This window comes from Salminus brasiliensis, chromosome 6 (assembly GCF_030463535.1).
Source record: "Salminus brasiliensis chromosome 6, fSalBra1.hap2, whole genome shotgun sequence".
Classification (NCBI taxonomy): domain Eukaryota; kingdom Metazoa; phylum Chordata; class Actinopteri; order Characiformes; family Bryconidae; genus Salminus; species Salminus brasiliensis.
The window spans coordinates 4,428,745-4,450,610 of NC_132883.1; the positions used below are offsets into that span (position 1 = coordinate 4,428,745).

Below are 21,866 nucleotides of genomic sequence, written 5' to 3' on the forward strand. Positions count from 1 at the left end.
GAGTAGACTGATAAACCACTGTATGAGTTATTTACCTCAGTGTTACTGAGCTCTACTAAAGCCTGAGTAGACTGATAAACCACTGTATCAGTTATTTACCTCAGTGTTACTGAGCTCTACTAAAGACTGAGTAGACTGATAAACCACTGTATCAGTTATTTACCTCAGTGTTACTGAGCTCTACTAAAGACTGAGTAGACTGATAAACCACTGTATCAGTTATTTACCTCAGTGTTACTAAACTCTACTAAAGCCTGAGTAGACTGATAAACCACTACATCAGTTATTTACCTCAGTGTTACTGAACTCTACTAAAGTCTGAGTAGACTGATAAACCACTGTATCAGTTATTTACCTCAGTGTTACTGAGCTCTACTAAAGTCTGAGTAGACTGATAAACCACTGTATCAGTTATTTACCTCAGTGTTACTGAGCTCTACTAAAGTCTGAGTAGACTGATAAACCACTGTATCAGTTATTTACCTCAGTGTTACTAAACTCTACTAAAGCCTGAGTAGACTGATAAACCACTACATCAGTTATTTACCTCAGTGTTACTGAACTCTACTAAAGTCTGAGTAGACTGATAAACCACTGTATCAGTTATTTACCTCAGTGTTACTGAGCTCTACTAAAGTCTGAGTAGACTGATAAACCACTGTATCAGTTATTTACCTCAGTGTTACTGAGCTCTACTAAAGTCTGAGTAGACTGATAAACCACTGTATCGGTTATTTAAGATTGATGCCAGAGGGGAACATGTATATATGACTGTGCATATATACATATCTGTGTGTAAATATAGACCAAGCACCTGGAATTGGAGAATCGGCTTGTTTCAGAATTTGAATTCTAGCTTCATCAGCAGTCATGGGTGCCTCCAATTCTCCAAGTCCCCCTCCAGTTCTATAAGCTACTTGTTGTTTTCGGTGACAGAGTACCTTTTGCTTAATAACCACTGAAAGTTTCTGCTTTCTACCTTTGCTTCTTCTGGAGTGTAGCTTTAGGCTCCTCTACCCACGTACCCACTGCATAGTTTGGCTGATTTCCAGCGCACCCACCAGACGTCAATTGTAATTTGACTGTGTATGTGTCTTTTTTTTTTTTTTTTTTAAAGTAGGGCAACTAATAAATGGGACATATCCGTGACAGGATTATCTCCTCTCATGCATCTCTCACCATTGAGAAGCTTTAGACATTATTTTCCCTTCCTGACTGGTTGAGGAGCTGGGGACGACAGGGTGCCATTTGTGTCCCAATTATAGTAGATTTAAATAATATGCATCCTTCAGATACTAAAAACACTATGTGGATAAAAGTATTGGGACACCTGCTTTTTCAATGTTTAATCTGAAATCAAGGGTAGTTCATGCTTTCATTAGAGTAACTGTCTCTACTGTCCAGGGTAGAAGGCTTTCTACTTGATTTTGGAGGAGCATTGCTGTGTGGATTTGATTGCATACAGGTGTGTTAGTGAGGTCAGGATGTTCGACAATCACCACCCTCCAAGTATTAGATGGAGCACCATCATCATTCCAGAGAACACAATTCTTCCACTGCTCCACAGCTCAATGCTGGGGGGCTTTACACCCCTCTAGCCCACGCCTGGCATTAGTCAGCATGGTGCCGATAGGTTCATCATGTTTATCTACTTCTGAGCGTCCTATTCTATTGGCAGGACTTCTCTGCAGGGACTAGACAAGCTATATGTGTGTGTGTATTTGAGTTACATGACGTTCCCAGCCAACGTATTCATGTGGAGCTCACATCGTGTGCTAGGTGGGCTCCAGGTAGGAGTGGGTTTGTACATACCCTCCCAATAATCTCACATGGGTCCCATCTAGGCCCCGTATGCAGTGTACAACCCAGATGGGGCCCATGTTTAAGCCCCCCTGGTCCAATCACTGACCCTTTTGGGTATCCACATGTGGGGCCAACATGGAACCCAACGACAAAACTTTCAGCTTCTCCAAGTTGGGCTACCGATACAGGCCCCATGTGGACACTAAAGCAGGTTCTCTGGTTCCTATTTATTTTAGTGGTATTTTAATACTGAGTGGCTTTGACAGTGTAAACCTGCTTCACAAATTACAGACTAGTAAATTATTCACAGTGAATTATCAGAATCTTCTTATTGTCTTTTTAAATTAATCTAAAAATGGACCCCTGACATCATATTCCTCCACTGAGTTCCTACTGGTTCATACTTCTGTACAGTGTACAGTGTTAGGTCTGACAGAGGGTCTGGAGAGAGAGCCCATTCTCATTTCTTTTCTGTTACGGCCTGACCCTAGCCCGGGTGGTGACACTAATATACTAATTAAACACTAATTAAAACCAAAAGGGTTAGTGTGTCATTTGTGCCTTCTACCATTAGACGTTTTAATGAAAAACACAGGTCAGTATAATGGATTGTGTTGTTCATTCTTGCAATATGTCGTGCCAGGTCAGGCGTGGCAGGGAACACAAGGAAACACTTGCAGGGATGGACGATGCAAGGCTTTTATTCACAGACAGGGCAAAGCAAAGAAACAACCAAACAAAACATCGATAGAACTAAGGGACAAAACTGGAAAGCAAAGCGTAACGCTACAAAGCAAACTGGGCAAAATAACACACCTGGGACTGGGATGAAGCGGAACGGGACACCGGGGAAAACAACCGAGACGACTGAGCCTAGCTCAGCTTCGGCGGGGGCAGAAAACAAAACACGGCTTTGGCAGAGCCATGAACAGAAACCCGAAGCAGGGCTTCGGCTAAACAGGGGACAAAGGCTAAGGCAGGACGACGAAAACAAACCAGGGATACAAGGCCAAACAAGAGACCAGGATTACCACAAACAAGGCAAGACAGAGCAGGAAACGCCAAGACCAGAATGCTTCCCCCTTGAGCAGATCATGGAACGCAGTGACACAGAGGCTGTAACAGAGCTAATTCACAGCAAAGTGTGAGCGTGGTGCGTCAGCTTAAGAAGCCTTAAGGTGTTGTGAATGAGTCTAGCGAGGGAACTTCCGTAATCCTGGCTCCTTATATGGGTCCTTGGGCGGAGTCCTGGGATTGCCCCGGGGAAGCGTGAGATGACGAGGGCCTGACAAATATTGTTTTCCTTATTATTCTTTTATTTAATTATTGATTGATTGATTGATTTATCTTATTGTTTCTATTGAGGGGAGGGGGCGCCTACTTATATGTCTATGTGTCTTAAATGTGCTGAAATTTCCCTATTTTTAGGATAATAATGTATACTTTGACTTATAGGAAATACTGTGTAGTGACCGACCTATGGAGACATTGTCGTCTAATGTAGGAAATAGTGCTTAGGTACCATTTCTCCTCACAATAATAATGTTCCAGCTTTAATAATATAGAGAATAATGGGGTGGCTGGCTGGGGGGCTATCTCTATTCTTTCTTATAATAGTGTTCCTGATTTTCCAAAGTAGGGAAGAGTGAGAAAATGACCATTTCTAAACACAATATACAAGAAATGAGATTTCCCCCCCCAAAGCAGGATCATGTAGGTAGCTCCTCCTCACCCTGCTTCGCAGGCTTATGGTCTGACCACAGGGCCCACTGAGTCCCTTACCCCAGCATTATCTCCAGGTCCACACACTCTTATGTACACAGACAAACACGCACACAGGTTTTTTGGGAGAGCCCAAGGCTCCGATCACTGCCACTTACATCTTTTTCACGGTCAACAAGCCAAGCCTGGCGGCGATTAGAGCTCCAAAAGCCTCGCCTAACAAGATTCAGAGTGATAATTTCACACTTCTCTTGCTTTCATTTGATGTCTGGACATTTGTCTCTTTTACGGAAATTGCTCTGACTTGTGGCCAAGTGACTGACAGGACCCATTTGGGCCAAGCCTTGCTGAGCATTGAGCAAATATAAGCGGAGATGATGCATGGGGTGGCTGATTGAAGGAGAGCTCTAATGGACATAGAGAGACGTCGTCATCCTTACGCTAGAGATAGGGCCGGGCGATATAACGACAATATTGATAATGATTGAGATTACTTTTCCCCCGATATGAATAATATGTATACAGATATAGAAATTATTATAGGACAAAAGTATTGGGACAACTACACATTACATTTATAGGAGTTTTAATGACATCCCATTATAAATCCATATGCATTATTAATATAGAGCTGGCCCCCCTTTGCTCTAAGCTCTACCAGCAGCAGCAGGTCTGGAGCTCTGCTGCAGTTACTGAGTCAGTTGGAGGCTTTTCTGCACTCTGCTCTGAGCTCAGCACTCGGCCCTGACCCCGCTCTATAACTTTACGTGGTCTGACAGACACTTGGTGGACACTGAGCTGCTCTCTGTGAGCTGTTCCTCCTAAACTCTTCCACTGTTCAGTAATAACACCACTCACAGCTGATGGATGAAGATCTAGGAGGGAGGAAATTATAAAATTTCACCAGCTGACTTGTTGATGTTGTTGGTGCAGCAGTGTCTCCTATTACATACAGAACCACGCTGGAGTTCAGTGAGCTCTTCAGAACCTCCCAGTCTTTCACTGATGTGCATAAGAAAGGCAGACTGCAGGGCTAGAGGCTTGATTTTATACACCTGTTGCAATGGGACTGGATGAGTCTCCTGAATTCAATGATTAAGAGGTGTGTCCCAATACTTTTGACCATGTAGTGTATGCTTTGACCAGGACTAGACCAAGACTTTCTTTAGACCGAGGCCGAACTTTCTTAGGTTAAGTCAGCTCGGCCTGGCCCGCATGTTGTTCTCACTGCTGCTTGAGTACTGGAGACTGAAGTTCTACAACACTAGTCTTTTTGAGGACACTAGAATCTTGGCACGGGTCGTCTTCTGCATTCTCTCTTCACTGGCTTCCTGTAGCTGCTGCCCACATCAGATTCAAACCCCTGACGCTGGCCTACAAAGCCAAGACTGGACCAGCCAGCCCCTCCGTACTTGATGGTGATGGTCAAAAGCGCGTCCAAGCGTCCAAGAGCCCGTCCAGCTTCAAGTACGGCTCGGCTAGACCCGCCATCCTTTAAGATCCACGGAAGACGAGCGTCCAGACTTTTTTCTGTCCTGCACCGAAGTGGTGGAACGAACTTCCCCTGGGTGTCCGAACAGCAGAGTCTTCAAACCCAGACTGAAGACCCACATCTTTCTGAGACTTAGGTAGGAGTGTAGAGTGTGTGGACACCACAAGACCTCTGAAGGTGTCCTGCTGTGGTATTTGGCACCAAGATGTTAGCAGCAGATCCTTTAAGGCCTGTAATTTGTGAGGTGGGGCCTCCATGGAACACATCACCCTGTCACTGGTCATCTTATTGACCATTTCTTTACTTTATTATAGAATCATGTAACATCCACATAAACCATATGTCCAAATGTTTGTGGACACCCCTTCTAACAAATGCATTCAGCTATTTTCAGTTGCACCCATTGCTGACACAGATGTGCAAATGCACACTCTGACACACACAGCTTGTCTAGTCCCTGTAGAGAAGTGCTGCCAATAGAATAGGACTCTCTGTGCCAGGCGTGGGCTCGAGTGGTATAAAGGTGCACGTATTTGTCACTGTACAGTGTACAGCGAAATGTGTCCTCCGCATTTAACCCATCTGGTAGTGAACACACACTCACACACACACACGTGTTAGGGGCAGTGAGTACAGACACACACCCAGAGCGGTGGGCAGCCAACTCCAGCGCCCGGGGAGCAGAGAAGCCCCCCAGCATTGAGGAGCTGTGGAGCAGTGGAAGAACTGTGTTCTCTGGAATGATGATGGTGGTGCTCCATCTAGCATTTGGACCTCTCTAACAGTCTTGTTGCTGAATACAATCAAATCCAGTAGAAAGCCTTTTTTCCCTGGACAGTAGAGACATTTAATACCCTTGATTTGAGGAGGTGTCCCAATACTTTTGTCCATGTAGTGTACTGTGACTTGTAGCTTCTGAATTACACTGTTCCTTTAAGGTTAAAAATATTGTTTGCCCTAAAGGTTGGCCTTAGGAAATCAATAAAGATATTGACAATGATTATTGATCATTGATTTTAATCATTTTAATATGGATAATTGGACCAAGCATAGTGATATATGATTTCTGGCCAGATTTCACAGAGTGCAGCTTCCAGCAGCATCCAGATGGCCTCATTATCAGAAAGTTAGGCTTTCTGCTGATGGTACATGGGCGTAAAAGTAAAAGGCCTAGTTGATGAGGCTGGGTCTGGTTTGGGTCCTCGGAGCAGCTCTCCTTTTTGCTCTCTGCTTTAATCAGTGTTTGGAGGTGGTGCGCTGGGCGGTGTGGAGGGCTTGTTCAGTAGCACATTATGCGTTTATCTGAGGGAGAACAGTACCTCCTGCCGCTCATTGCCACTTCTGCTTCTCTCCCTCAATCAATATTTCAAATCACTAAATGAATCTTTAATGGCCAGAGCCCCGCGGGTACCAATGTGTTCACTCAGAGAGGCTGAGTGCTGCATGCCTGTTTGTGTGCTCGCATTCATGAGCGTGTGTTCACCTGTTCGTGTGTGTGTGTGTGTGTGTGATTAGGAGCTGCAAGCTACACTCATTCATCACTGATGGGAATGTATTTTTAAAGGAAAGGAGAAAGTTCTGGAGACACACTAGTGGCTGGTGAAATGCTGGTCCCTATAGTTGAAACGGGGGTGAGCTTGTTTGTGTGAGTGTGTGTTTGTGTGTGTGTGTGTGTGTGTGTGTGTGTGTGAGTGTGTGTGTGTGTGTGTGTGCAAGTGCATATCACTGATGTTTAGTGTGCACCCTAGTGCTTTTCTATGTTTGTGTCAGTGCATGTGTGTGTATTTAGCCCCTACAGACTCTGTGAATGTGTATGTACAGAAGTGTTTGTGTGTGTGTGTGTGTGTGTGTGTGTGTGTGTGTGTGTGTGTGTGTTTGTATGCTGTAAGTAGGCCTGCCACAATTATAACTGATTATAAGTTTTCTATGTTGATATTATGATTGTGATCATGATTATATGGGCTGATTGGGATTAATTAAGGTGATTATGATTCTTTGAACTGATTATTTTGGGTTAATCATGATTATTAGAGCTGATTGTGATTAATTGAACTGATCATGGTTATTTGGGCAGATCATGATCATTTGAGTTGATTGTGATTGTTTGGGCCTATCATGATTATTTGGGCTGATCATGCTTAATTGGGCTGATTGTAATGTTTTGGGCTGATAATTGATTGTGATTAATTAAGATGATGGTGATTATTTAACTGATTGTGATTATTTTAGCTGATTGAGATTATTTGGGCTGATCATAATTATTTGATCTGATTTGATTGTGGGTTTTTTTAGCTGATCATGATTATTTGATCTCATCGTGATTGATTAAGATAATTGTGATTATTAAAGCTGATTGCAATTCTTTGAGCTGATTGTGATCATTTGAACTGATCGTAGTTATTTGGTCTGATCATGGTTATTTAGGCTGATCATTATTATTTGGGCTGATCATGATCATTTAAACTGATCGTGATCATTTAAACTGATCATGATTCTTTGGGCTAATCATTATTATTTGGGCTGATTATAATTATTTGAGCTGATCGTGATTAATTAAGATGATTGTGATAGTTTAAGCTGATTGTGATTTATTGAGCTGACTCTGGTTATTTGGACTGATCATAATTATTTGTATTGATTGTGAATTTTTGGGGGGTTGATCATGATTATTCAAGCTCATCGTGATTGATTAAGATGATCGCGATTCTTTGAGCTGATTGTGATCATTTGAGCTGATCATGATTAATTGGGCTGATTATAGATTTTTGGGCTGATCGTGATGAATGATTGTGATTATTAAAGCTGACTGTGATTCTTTAAGATGATCATAATCAATTGAACTGATTGTCACCATTTGAAGTGATTATGATTAATAGTGCTGATCGTGATTTTTGGGGGCTGATCATAATTATTTGGGCTGATCCTGATTTTTGGGGACTGATCATAATTATTTGGACTGATTGTGATTAAGATGATCTTGATCATTTAAGCTGATTATGATCATTTAAGATAATCTTGATTATTTGAAGTTTTCCATGCTCATATTATGATTGGGATGATTTGAAATGATCTGGATTGTTTAGGCTGATCATGATTTAGTGAGATAACTATATTTTGGTTTGTGTGTTTAGGCCCCTGCATCCAAGTCCTCGAACTCCAGACCCTCATCTTTGGGAATATTTTGTTGGCCACTGTAAACAGAAACCATGATTCGACTCCTAAATAAATCATACACAGTATGAATAAACTATATTGGAGATATAAAAGCGAATAAGAAAACATTTTTGAAAAGAATATGGGGGTTTATGTGCTTTTGGATTTTGAGATAAATAAAAAATAAGCTGTTTTAGATAAATACGGTTGTGGATTCGTGGCTTTCAACTAATAAAGCAGTGAACTCAGATACGATAACGCACAAAAATCTTGTGATATATGATCATTTACACTATAGTAAGTCCAAATGTTTTTGGACACCCCTTCTAATAAAGGTATTCTGAAGTACTGCCAATGAAATAGGACTCTCTGGAGCAGATAAATATGAACCCCCGGTTCCATGCCTAATGCCAGGCATTGAGCTGTGGAGCAGTGGAAGAGCTGTGTTCTCTGGAACGATGGTGGTGGTTGTGGTGCTCCATCCAGTACTTTTGGAATGAGTTGGGGATGATTAAGTGAGGCGGTGATCATCCAACATCCTGACCCCACTAACGCTCTCGTTGCTGAATGCAATCAAATCCTCACACCAATGCCGCTCTAAAATCTAGTAGATAGCCTTCTTCCCTGGACAGTAGAGACAGTCACTTCAGCAAAAGCAGGATCAGCTCTTTTTAATACCCTTGATTTCGGAAGCAACAGTGGCAAGGCGGGTGTCCCAATACTTTTGTCCATATTGTGTATTACATATCACAATACATATAAGAGTATATTGTTAAAATAATATAATTATAAATGGTACAAACGTTACTTAGGTGGTCCACTGTGTATGGAAAGTATGTATGTGCATGTGTGTGTGTGTGTGTGTGTGTGTGTGTGTGTATAACCGGTGTTGTCACAGGGGTCCAAACAGATGGCTGTGTGGTTTTGGGCCCAGGCTGGTATTAGTGATGCTGTTTGATGTTCACCACCATGGTCAGAGCTTCTGACTTGCAGGAGATGCAAACAGCTCTTAACTATTCCAGCGAATTATAGGGTTTGCTTTTGCTTCGGAGTCTCCACACATTAACTGATACCACGGGGCTAAACGCTAAACGCTGTATGAATGCTAATCATTCCAAACACGGCAATGCAAACAACACAGCGCATCTCTGAGTTTATTTTTCATGAATGTCTGTCAATCATTCCTCATACCAACACACTCGTGATGCTGTAATGTTTGCTGTGTCCTAGTTTCACCCCCTACGTACATCTCTGCTTCCACACTCTTAAAGCCACAGTCAGCACTTAACCCCACACTAATCCCAGCAGTGAGAGGGTTTCTACTGTAGAAGCTCCAGATCTCCTCAGATCAGATAAAGCAGGTGAAGATGGATCCAGTAAAAAGGAGAAACAAGAGCTTCTCATTCTGAAGAAAGAAAGTAGTGAGATCTTGTCGGTGAGCTAGTCTGAAGAACAGAGCTCGGTTCCTCCAGGGTTCTCCTGGACGCCCCCCAGTCCAGCCAGCACAGCGTGGAGGATGTGTTCAACTCCATCAGCAGCAGCAGCAGCAGCAGCAGCTCACCTGATTCACCATCATTAAGCCCTGATTTACCACCAAACCAGGTGTTGATCTGAGGAGAACTCTAAATAATACTAGACTCCATGAGAGAGGAGAACTTTGGAGATGTTCTAATGATGAACACAGTGATGGAGAACCACCTCCACTTTCTGTAGAAGTGTTATTATTGTTATTAGTGTTTATTCTAATATCAATAATAGCAAATAAGGAGATTTCCACTCTGATTTTCACTGGGGACAAAAACTTTTGCACAGTATGTTAAACCTACACTATGTGTCCAAATGTTTGTGGACAGCACTTCTAATCTGATTGCATTCAGCTAATTTAAGTCTCACCCATTACTGACACAAAGGTCCAAATGCACACTCACAGCTTGTCTAGTCCCTGTAGGGAAGAAGTACTGCCAATAGAATAGGACTCTCTGGAGCAGATAAACAACATGGACCTATTGGCACTATGCTGCCTAAAGCCAGGTGTGGGCTAGAGGGGTATGAAGACCCCCAGCATTGAGGTGCTGTGGAGCAGTGAGTGGAAGAACCGTGTTCTCTGGAATAATGGTGTTGGTGCTCCGTCCAGTAGTTTTGGGAGGAGTTGGGATGCTGATGAGGCGGGGTGGTGATCACCCAACATTCTGACCTTACTGACACTCTGCAATCAAATCCTCACAGCAATGCTCCTTCGAAATCTAGTGGAAAGCCATCCTCCCTGGACAGTGGAGACAGTTACTCCAACAAAAGCAGGATCAACTCTTTTTGATACCCTTGATTTAGGAAGAAACAATAAATAAGCAGGTGTCCCAATACTTTTGTCCCTGCTGACTGGTGGACTATAAGCTCCAGCACACAACTAAACACCTGTGGAAACGGTGGAAATCCAATTTTCTGTTCCTCTCTGCCTCTCTCTCTCTCTCTCTCTCTCTCTCTCTCTCTCTCTCTCTCTCTCTCTCCACCCGTGTTGTTTCTTTCCCTGCTTGTCAGAGCTGATTCATACCAGGCCGAATCTGAAGTCGTCTGCTGTGTGCACAGATTAGGTGGACAGTGCACTGTCACATGCATGTCTTTCGCTGTCAGTCACTCTGGGAATCAAGTGCCCTCATGAAAGCTCTCGGAGAGGCGTCCCACGTTGTTCACAGTTGTCCTCCATCTGCATCTCAACTGCCCAGACCAACTCCACCCACTGGCTCTAGTCTGCAGTTCACATTAAACATGTTGTAGTGTCAATTTAGCTGATTTGTCATGTCTTTGATTTTGCTTCATTTGCGCGTTAGCTCTTGCTTTAGTGTTGTGGACACAATTTGACCCAGTTTACAGCAGTCGAGGTTTGGTGTCTGAAGGTGTGCTTGTTTCGCTGTCTACTGGAGATACGAAGCAAATGTAGCTAACAGTGATACACCATCGATTTTCCGAAAACCCTGTTGCATGTGCATGTTTCTGGCTGAATCTCAAATACCCCCTTACTCCCTATTTAGTGCACTGCATAAAGCTATGTTGTGTACACACAGATAGTGTAATTAATTCAATCAATCAATCAATCAATAATACAATAAAGACATTAATAATAAAAAATAATAATTTAATGGGATGAAATGCGATGGTAATTCATTAAACTGATAAAATGGTAATTAAATAAACTAAATGAAATGTAATTTAAAAAATAAGGAGTGTTGAGCTGGCGGAACACAATCAATAATTAATAAAATGCAGAAATAATCTCAGAAAATAATAATTTAATGGGATGAAATGCTTTGGTTATTCATTAAACTGATGAAATGGTAATTAAATAAACTAAATGAAATGTAATTAAAAAAAATAAGGAGTGTTGAGCTGGTGGAACACAATTAATAATTAATAAAATGAAGAAATAATCTCAGAAAATAATCATTTATTGGGATGAAATGCTTTGGTAAGTCATTAAATTGATGAAATGGTAATTAAATAAACTAAATAAAATGGTAATTAAAAAATAAGCAGTGCTGAAGTGGTGGAACATAATCAATAATTAATAAAATAAATAAATAATCTCAGAAAATAATAATTTAATTGGATGAAATGCACTCAAAAAATGGCAATTAAATAAATAAAGAGGGGTACTGAAATCACGGAAACACATAAAGTGCACTACATAAAGCTATGTTGTGTACATGCAGATAGTGTAATTAATTCAATCAATCAATCAATATTCTCCAAAAATAATAATACCACAAGGTAGCTAGTGAACGATTTCGGACATGCCGTTATGTGTCTGAACATCAGCCTTTCTCCCCTGAGCGTGAATCTTCAACATTGACAAACAGCGCAGTGAATTATGGGTATTCCCTGACCCATAGGTGTACATCATTTGTGAACATTAAGGCCTTAAGGGATTAAGGGATTGTTACAGTGCACTAAAAAGTCTGCACTATGTTTTCGAAATCCCCAAAGGAGTGCACTACATAGTGAACAGGGACGCAGCTTCAGAGACAACAAGGTAGAGTTTGTTGACGTCTGTGTCTGTATTTGTAGCAGCACAAGTACTGTTCCATTCGGAAGTTCACATCTAGCCAGTCCGAACGCCCAGATGTATCGGATATGCATCAGAATTCAATACCAATTATAAAAGTGGTCTAACAATCGGAAAAAAGATCGGATTTCAGATACTGCGGTTGGAACCTATCTGATTTGACTTTACTCATGGGGATGGTGAGGTAACAGACCTCCGTTCCATCTAAATTAGAAGGCCCATATCGTGACCGCTTTGTGTTTTAAGAAACTCTGAAAATCATGAAAATCGTGGCCACTAGAGGGCGCTGCTTCCACCTCACAGGAAAATAAAAAGCTCAAAGGCTACATTTTAAAGAAACCAAGGACGCAAACATGCAAAGAAGTGGGCGTGGCCAAATAACACACTCTTTTTACAGCGAGCTTAAACACATTCTCAGTGATAAACCCCCAAGAACCTTACCCAGCTTTGTTTTGGAGAGTGTGTCACACCGTCTATTTGAGAGTGTATTTGAGCCTATTATAAAACTCCACATGCTTTTAAGGTGAGTGTGTACGGATTCAGGCAATTCAGGCTAATTAGATCCTATAGTCTTCCATTACTTGTTAGCTACATTAGCTACACCTCATAGCTTAAGCAAGGATGCAAACTTTTTCGTCTTCACCGCATTTGGGTTAAGGGGAAACATTTTATTTTTAGCCAAATCATCACTTTAAAAAGCGAGGCCGGGGAGGAGATTGTGATGGGGAAAGGCAATGTTGTTGTATTTTTCCCAACGTTATGGATTTTGTCTGCTTTCAGGTGACTGTGAGCATTAGGACGAAGTGGGATTGCTGGAGGATTTCATCATCGCAGTCTATGTATTTGGATCAAACAGGCTCCTGACCCAAAGCTTTATCAAAACAGCCTGCACTTTTCCCACAATGCACGAAAACACTCAGAAAGGCAAGCATCAGATACGCCGGGAACTTGTCTTGCTCTAACAGGCAGGCCATCAGCAGACGAGCACTTCTAACACCTACGCCATTCGCATCGGTTTGAGGACATCTAGATGTTTGAGACGGTGCATAGAGGAGGACATGTTGTCAGTGTGTGATAACGTAAAGGGATCACATCATGGAATTCGGGTTTTTGACTGCGTAAATGTTGGCAAAGTTTCAAAACACTTCGATGACTTTGTTTAGTCCATACAGTCCATAAAGAGGGGCAAGCTGAAATTTGCTAAATATCACTAAGCTGCGTATACACAGCAGGTGAAAGTGGCCCAAATCCGGACTTTTTTGTCATATGTGACACGGATGTGTTACAAAAACACACTGAATCTGACATTTTAGTTCAGATTTGGGACACATTCATATGTGGTATTGAAATCCGATACATATCCGATGTGTGGCAACGAGACTCTGAACTCTGTCTGAACAGCCAGATCAGAATTCATGCAACTTTTAGACTGTGTTCACACAGCAGGTAAAAGTGGCCCGAATCCGATCTTTTTTGTCATATGTGACACGGATTTGGGACACTTATGTGATATTAAGACATATCCGATTGATCAGATCCGCAGCAGTGAGACTCAGTCTGAACAGTCAGATCGGAATTCATGCAACTTTTAGGCTGCGTTCACACAGCAAGTACAAGTGGCCCAAATCCGATCTTTTTTCTCATATGTGACATGGATGTGTTATCAGAGTGTCAGTGTGAACAGCAAAAACATACTGAATCGGACATTTCAGTTCTGATTTGGGACACTTTCATATGTAGTATTGAAATCCGGTACATATCTGATACGTGGCAACGAGACTCAGTCTGAACAGCCAGATCGGAATTCATGCAACTTTTAGGCTGCGCACAGCAAGTACAAGTGGCCCGAATCCGATCTTTTTTGTCATATGTGACACAGATTTGGGACACTTATGTGGTATTAAGACATATCCGATTGATCAGATCAGCAGCAGTGAGACTCAGACTGAACAGCCAGATCGGAATTCATGCAACTTTTAGGCTGCGTTCACACAGCAGGTAAAAGTGGCCCAAATCCGATCTTTTTTGTCATATGTGACACAGATTTGGGACACTTATGTGGTATTAAGACATATCTGATTGGTCAGATCCGCAACAGTGAGAATCAGACTGAACAGCCAGATCGGAATTCATGCAACTTTAAGGCTGCGTTCACACAGCAAGTACAAGTGGCCCAAATCCATTTTCTCACCAAATCCGATGTGTTTGACACTATTAATATCACCACTATTAACTTTCTGTTGTATCTGCTTTGGTAATTTTTATCATTAATGTTTAAAACAGTCTGGCCAGAGGAGGATGGGTCCCCCTTGTGAGCCTTGGTTCCTCCCAAGGTTTCTTCCTCCAGCTCTGAGGGAGTTTTTCCTTGCCACTGTCGCCGTTGGCTTGCTCACGGGGGTCTTTGACGCTTCATGTTATTCCTTCTTTCTTCTCTGTCTCTGTTCTTTATTAAGTACTAATTATGTAAAGCTGCTTTGTGACGACAACAGTTGTAAAAAGCGCTATACAAATAAATTTGACTTGACTTGACTTGACTTGACTTTTAGGCGGTTCAGACTGTGTCTTTAATGGGACCTACATTCGACATGTGTCTGAACAGTTCATGCTCCTAAACTGCTGCAAAGGTGCAAAAGAGAGATGCTTCACGTGAGGTTTCAGGTTCATCTTCTCCAGCATCACAGGAGCTAACATGGAGTTTTCGTGTTATTCCAGTGTTATTCAGCCACGCCCACTTTTTTTTTCATATTTAAGCTTTTTATGTTCCTTTGACGCTGCAGCAGCGCCCTCTATTTCTTTCAAAATGATATGAACCTTCTAATTTAGTCTGAACAAAGACACCACCCCAATATTTACCCTCTACGATCTGTCACTTTGCTTTCCCAACACTGACCTCACTGCTGTCTGCTGTCCATTTTAAAAATATATATTTTTAGAAATTATAAGGAATGTCGAGTTACACTGAAGTAAACGTCTGGCTGTTCAGACTGTGTCGCATTGCAGCATATCAGATATGTGTCGGATTTCAATACCTCATAAAAAAAATTGGATTTTGGTGTGAACGTAGGCGTACATCAGTCCAACTCGACCTGATCATTCCTCCCGACACTGGCTCCAAATCTGTCATTTCTTACTGTGGCCAAAAAGTTCCATATCAGCAGTCCACAGGGCCTTCTGATGACTCTTCCATGAAGATCATATTTGAGCAGATGTCACCGCACAGTAGAACAGTGCACCACCCCTCCGGAGTCTGGTGCTGTCATCTCCTACCTCATAGTCTTCTCCTGCTTTGTGGGCATCAGTTATTTTAATGTTCAGAGCGTTAGGCAGCTGCTTAAAAGGAGCCCAGTAGCTGCTGATTGTTGGGACGAGGTTTGAGCAGCCTGAGTATTTATAGCGCTTCGAAAATGTGCTTCTATCTGACTGTGTGGTGAAGCCATAGAGCCCTATCAGGCTGATTAAGGCCTTGGTAAAAGTGATCTGAGAGGTCAGATCTCTTGGGGTGCCCAAACTTTTGCACAGTGCTCCTTTCCTTTTTTATGTCTTTTGGAGATCGGTTTATCTTCTACTCACTAAACTGGGCCACCTAACCATGTGCAGACCCAGCTCCGAGTCAGAGTGTCTTTCTCTGTAGGCCCCCAGCTGTGGGGTCACTTAGGTCGCTGGTAAAAGGAGGAGATTCTCTCATCCTCCGTTTCTGCTTTACATAACTGCGCCATCTAATATGAAACATGCCATCCCTCTGCCGGGTCCCCGGAGAGCGCGGCTCCAGTGTTCAGGGGTTATATTTAAACTGTTAGAAGGACCACTAGCAGGGCTGCAGCAGAGCACCCAGCAAAAACCCAAGTCACCTTCTTCAATAATGCAGGAACACACATGTGACTGGCACATGGCCATGCATATTGAAGCAGATGGGCTCACCAGGAAGCAACACACACACTCACAAGCACATTCACTCACTTCTAAGAACCCCCCCGGGAGTTCATGATGGACAGTAGGTGGGTTTGCCTGGTGTGTCTCCATCCCCAGGTTAAAGTATCTGCCCTGAGGCTGTGACACTGAAGTGGCTGTTCTTCACCCACGGAAGAGCCACTGAAGGGCTTCATTTGATTAGGTTTTAATGCCTGACTGACAAACAGCAGTTTTCTGTGCGATGAGAAGCCAAGGAAATGTTTCAGAGCTTGTTGAGACGCAGCCCAACACGCATTACATAACATATCGTGCAAAAATGACACTTATCAAAGGGGGCTTTTTTATTACGCACGTCTCAGCTGGCTGCTATTCTCGCACTTGGGCTATTCGTGGAACAGTCTTGAATTCTTTATCTGATGATAAAATGTGATGAACGTCTTTCAATAATGTGCAGTGGAGAAAATTCTTCTGCGCTTCTTGACACTTTGTCGCCCCCTACTGTCCAGAAGAGTAATAGACAACAGGAAGAGCAGGACACAGAGTTGGTCTGCTGCCAAAATCTTTATGCTATCATAACAAAATACTTCCTATCTATTCTATCAGCTCCACTGACCATGCAGGCGCACTGTGTAGGTCTCCTTTCACCCTGTTCTTCAATGGTCAGGACCCCACAGGCCTGACCACCACAGAGCAGGTAGGTAGTATTTGGATGGTGGGCAATTCTCAGCACTGCTTGACTGAGAATAATCCACCCACTAGAAATATCCAGCCGACAGCGTCCTGTGGGCAGCCGCGTCCTGTGGGCAGCAGCGTCCTGTGAGCGCTGATAAAGGCCTGGAGGACGACCAACACAAGCTGTACAGCAGAAGATCAGAGAGCTTCTGCCTCTGACATTTCCTCTACAAGGTGGCCCAGTGAGGCAGGAGTGTCTAATAGAGTGCACACAGTCACAGTGTTTAAACCCTCCAGCAGCACTGCTGTGTCTGATCCACTCCACTGTACCACCACCACCAGGTCAGTCAGTGTCCCTGCAGTGCTGTGAATGACCCACCACCCAAATACCACCTACCTGCTCTGTGGTGGTCAGTCCTGTGAGGTTCTGTCCATTGGAGAACAAACAGGGTGAAAGGAGGCTGATAAGAGAGCCTGCAGGGAAGCAGATGGAGACTGATCAGTGGACAGTGGATGGTCAGTGGAGCTGATATATCGGACAGTGAGGGTAGAAGTAAGGAGGTGGTGTTGATGAAGTGGCCGGTCGGTGTAATGTCTCTTAATAATCCACAAATAATTTGATATAATTATGGGATTGAATCGGTATTAAAGTGCCTGTGCCTTTAAACTTGCGCTTTAATATGACGTCACGCGGAGCTGCATGTGTAGGCACACGTGTAGCTGTGGCTGCTGCTAACCGGCTAAGCTAGCGCTGCAGAGGGAGGGTTTCTCTTATGTGTAGCAGTTTAGATCGACTTGGGCTCATGGAAAAGAGAGCTGTGTGACTGTAGATGAAGGTAAAACTCGTGTCTTCTGTTTATAGGAGTGTGTTTGAGCTGAGGTCTTTCTTATAGCCTCGAATAGCTGAACAGACTTAGCCAGCTGCCATCGAGTCCCCAGGTAAACAGGTTACACACAGCACCTGACTTTCTCCTTAAATCTCTGCATTCTGCCGATTCAGGACTAACAGATAGAAAAGGCTGAGCCAGCAATAATGACATGTTGATGTTATTGTGTTAAAATAGGTAGGTGAGGTGTGTGGAGCTCCAGGCAGCCTCTAAATCTGCTAAGCTAGCAGCCAGAAAAGAGCGTCTACAGGCTATCTACAGATTTCCACACGGGCCTGTGTGCTTTTCCCTTTTATTTTAATGCAGCAAGTGATGGAGTAATAAAGGCTGGTGTGATCAGTTCATCGAAAAAGAGGTAGGTTTCGAAAAAACACGTGGAGGTCCCTGGACTGTGCTGTGTGTGTGTGTGTGTGTGTGTGTGAGAGAGATCTGGGACGTTAGTTAAAACAGGGACAGTTTGATAATTCATGCTGAAGTAAAAAGTACAAAAGTACTAGATACAGAAAAAAGTACTAAATACAGAAAAGAACAACCTGGAAATAAAGCAAATACTGTATTTTACTGAAACTGGGGACTTAAGGCAGAATGGGGTGATCATGTTGGAGGTATGGAGTTTTGCACTGGAACCACAAAGCTGATGTAGACTCTACTGAGAGAGGAGGGGGGGCTTACATATTATGTACTGTATAATTGTTTGTTTATATATATATATATATATATATATATATATATATATATATATATATATATTTGTATTGCCTGTAATGTTAAATCAAGCTACTAAACAGTGATTAATGTTTATTATTATTCTAATAATAATAAAAAAACAATAGTGGCAGTAGTAATAATAATAATAATGTTCTCTGTAGAGGATGTGATTTATTTACACATAGCAAAAAAGCATGTTATTTAAAGCATGTATATTATATATATATATATATATATATATATATATATATATATATATATATATATATGCATACACACCCCCTGTCAAACTGCGGATGCATATTATGTTCCAACAGTTCCTCTACTAATGTAGCCGAGTAAAAACATAATGTTTGTTTTAGACAAACATGTCCTATTAATAAAAATTAAAGACATTTTTGCCTAAAACAAACACGTTTTATGTGAGGCTACTAGGCTACATTAATAATGTTATTTTTATGTTATAATATATTATTATATGATTGACATTATATAATTTGACATGTCAAATTAAGCACATTTCTTATGGAATCTGTGAAAATGATTCAATGTAAAGGTTTTTGTTGTTTAGACAAAATATCCTGTTATGTATTTTGGCAGTATGTTAAAGTATATAATGTTAATTATATAATAATAAAATAATATATATATATAAATAATTTGTGTATGTAATATACTTGCCCTGGTCATAAAATATGTAGTTCCACCAGTGACTTTACCTCCATCCTAAATGAGATTTAACGGTCTTTCCTGACTTTAAACATGTTGGCAGTTTTTGGTGATGCTCTGATTATTTCCCACTCGTCAGTCTGCAGTCAGTCTAGTCCCAAGAGACTCAGCAAGGTACCCATATATTCCAGGGTCTTGGAAAATCTGTGTTTACCTGCACTACCAGCAATTAGCCTTAAAGCCTGTGTGTTTGACAGTGTGATCTTTAATGTGAGTAATTGACTGTGCTGCTCCTCTCCCCCTCTACAGCCATGGCAGACAGAGAAGGAAGCATTGTGGACATGGAGGAAGGCATAAATGACAGGGTTGAAGATGAGGAATTGACTGAAGAAGAAGAGGATAGCCTTGAACAGAAGGAGGTGAAAGGTTCTAACCCAGAGAATGGTGGTGATGACAATGATGATGATGATGATGATGAAGATGAAGAAAAACTAGATAATGATAGCAAGGGCAAGACTGTCAAAGGCAAGGAGAAGAAATGTGTCCCAGGCATTGTGTACTTGGGCCACATCCCCCCAAGACTGAGGCCCAAGCACGTGAGGAACATGCTGGCTGTGTACGGCGAGATCGGGAGGATCTTCCTCCAGTCTGAAGGTAAGAGGTCGGGGGGGGTGTTGGGGGAGTGGTTCTAACTAGGAACAGAGCTCCTCTCATAATAAAGTAACACTAGTAGAATCATATTCCCTCATCATTTCAGTGGTAATGTAGATTAAAGGTTTTCTTGGTTGTTTACCTTGATTTCTTAGTGTAATCAAAACACCAGAAGAAAGTTGGTTATTGTTGTGATATTAAAGCAGCATTATGGAAAGTTGGCATTTCTAGCTTCTGGACTCCCTCTACAGTCAGAAAGTAGAATTGGCACTTTGAGACTAAAGTGGCGTGCTTTTTCTGTGTCTTTCTGGACAAGCTGAGGGATACAGAACTGTCCCGGAAAGTTAAAGGAGCATATGGACTGAGAGTTATTTATATATATTTTATTTACTATCATATATAATAAAAATCCTGCCCCCTTCTCCAGAGTTACATAGTGCAGTTAGCAGCATACTGAGCCTGGAGTAGCAACAATAGCATCACTACTCTCCTTATTACATGATTTTAAAGCTGCTATTTTAAGACAAAAAATATTACATATTGTTGCTTTAAGCGTTAATTTGTCCTATAGAGATTCGGGACAAGTTCAGTGCATTGTTTTTTTTTTTTGTTTTTTTTTATTTCAGGTATTTTGGGTGCGCCAAATGTTTAATTAAAATATTTATTCATAATCCAGCCAGTTCTGCATGTCCTGAGACTTTAATGAGACTCTTCTTTCCTAGATCACTCTATAAAGAGGAGGAAGAGGAAAGCAGGCAGCAATGGGAAGAATTTCGTGGAGGGCTGGGTGGAGTTCAGAGACAAGCGTGTCGCTAAGAGAGTGGCAGCCAGTCTGCACAACACACCCATGACCAACCGCAAAAGGAGCCAGTTCATCAGTGACCTGTGGTCCATCAAAGTATGTACCGCCCACAAGGCTCTTAACTCTTTATTTGTTATTCGGCTACTGCTGTGGGTTCCAGCTCGCGACTAACTGTGGTTATTCCCCTGTCATTCTTGCTGCAGTATCTGCACAGGTTCCAGTGGTGCCACCTGAGCGAGAGGCTGGCGTACGAGCAGACGGTCTATCACCAGCGCATGAGGACAGAGATCTCGCAAGCCAAGCGCGAGACGAACTTCTACCTGGCCAGCGTGGAGAAGAGCCAGACTCTGGACAGACTGAGGAAGAAGAAACAAAAGAAGGGACAGGCCATGAACGAGAAGAACTGGGACTTCACGCAGCGGCAAACGGAGGATGAAATGAGGCTGGACCGGATGAAGAAGAAAGCCCTGTCCAAAAAGAGCCTCCAGAAAGCTCAGGAGAAGAGCAAAGCCATCCAGGAGAAAGCCCAGTCCAATGTTTCGCTGCTGGCTAAGATCTTCAGCAGTGGAAGATCTCAGGAGTGAAGGATCTCTGGTTGTTCTGGACGATGTTAAGTTATATCGGTACACAGACCTGGATTCATAGCTGAGATTCGGTGGGCTTGTACTTCATGCAAGTAAGGGAACTTCCAAGACTTTCAGCAAAAGACTTTTTTTTTTTTATACATTGCGGAATAATCCAGGACACTGGATTTATAGACGAGATATATTTGAAGATTAAGTCATTTCTTCCCTACAAACTGGAATTGCTGCTCTGGTGTAAAAGAGAACAGTAGCTCTAATGTATTTTGCTGTATTCTCCATTAAATTGGTTCTTTTTAAGAGCCATGATGCAACACACCCATCAATGTATATGAATTAATTTCTTGTCTCCAGTTACAGAGCCTTAAAATGGTTATTCAAGGGTTCTTATAGTGGTTGGTGTGGCGCAACAGATAACACCACTACTTGCCACTGAGCTACCACACCATGTGGGAGACTGGGGTTCGATTCCTGGTCTGGGTGACTGTGCTGCGCTACACCAATAAGAGTCTTTGGGCAAGACTCCTAACACTACATTGGCCCTCCTCTGTAATATGAGTAACCATGTAAGTCGCTCTGGATAAGAGCGTCAGCTAAATGCCGTAAATGTAGTCCATATAGAACCAAGAGATGTTTGTGGACACCCCTTCTAAAGAATGCATTCAGCTATTATAAGTTGCACCTATCGCTGACATAGATGTGCAAATGTACACACACACACACACACACACACACAGTGTGTCTAGTCCCTGTCAAGAAG

At 42.3% G+C, this 21,866-nt stretch overlaps 1 protein-coding gene across 4 annotated transcripts; it reads left to right on the forward strand.

Moving 5' to 3' along the window:
* The first annotated feature begins 17,515 nt into the window (after positions 1–17,515).
* abt1 (activator of basal transcription 1) lies at positions 17,516–21,421 on the forward strand. 4 transcript variants are annotated; one of them, XM_072680794.1, is made up of 5 exons: positions 17,516–17,747; positions 17,873–18,050; positions 19,382–19,726; positions 20,446–20,621; positions 20,729–21,421. In XM_072680794.1, the coding sequence occupies exons 3-5, from the start codon at positions 19,384–19,386 to the stop codon at positions 21,107–21,109; spliced, it is 900 nt and encodes a 299-aa protein (XP_072536895.1). In that variant the 5' UTR covers positions 17,516–17,747; positions 17,873–18,050; positions 19,382–19,383; the 3' UTR covers positions 21,110–21,421. The 4 variants fall into 4 exon arrangements, with proteins under 4 accessions (XP_072536895.1, XP_072536896.1, XP_072536897.1 ...); XM_072680795.1 differs by having other exon boundaries at positions 18,002–18,050; XM_072680796.1 differs by having other exon boundaries at positions 17,516–17,644; positions 18,002–18,050.
* The last annotated feature ends 445 nt before the right edge of the window (positions 21,422–21,866 follow it).

What these genes read in the sequence shown, in the direction of transcription:
- abt1 (XM_072680794.1), top strand. Translation starts at nt 19,384, where the DNA reads ATGGCAGACAGAGAAGGAAGCATTGTGGACATGGAGGAAGGCATAAAT. An exon ending in GATCTTCCTCCAGTCTGAAG is followed by an intron (nt 19,727 to 20,445) that starts GTAAGAGGTCGG and finishes CTTCTTTCCTAG; the next exon opens with ATCACTCTATAAAGAGGAGG. An exon ending in GTGACCTGTGGTCCATCAAA is followed by an intron (nt 20,622 to 20,728) that starts GTATGTACCGCC and finishes TTCTTGCTGCAG; the next exon opens with TATCTGCACAGGTTCCAGTG.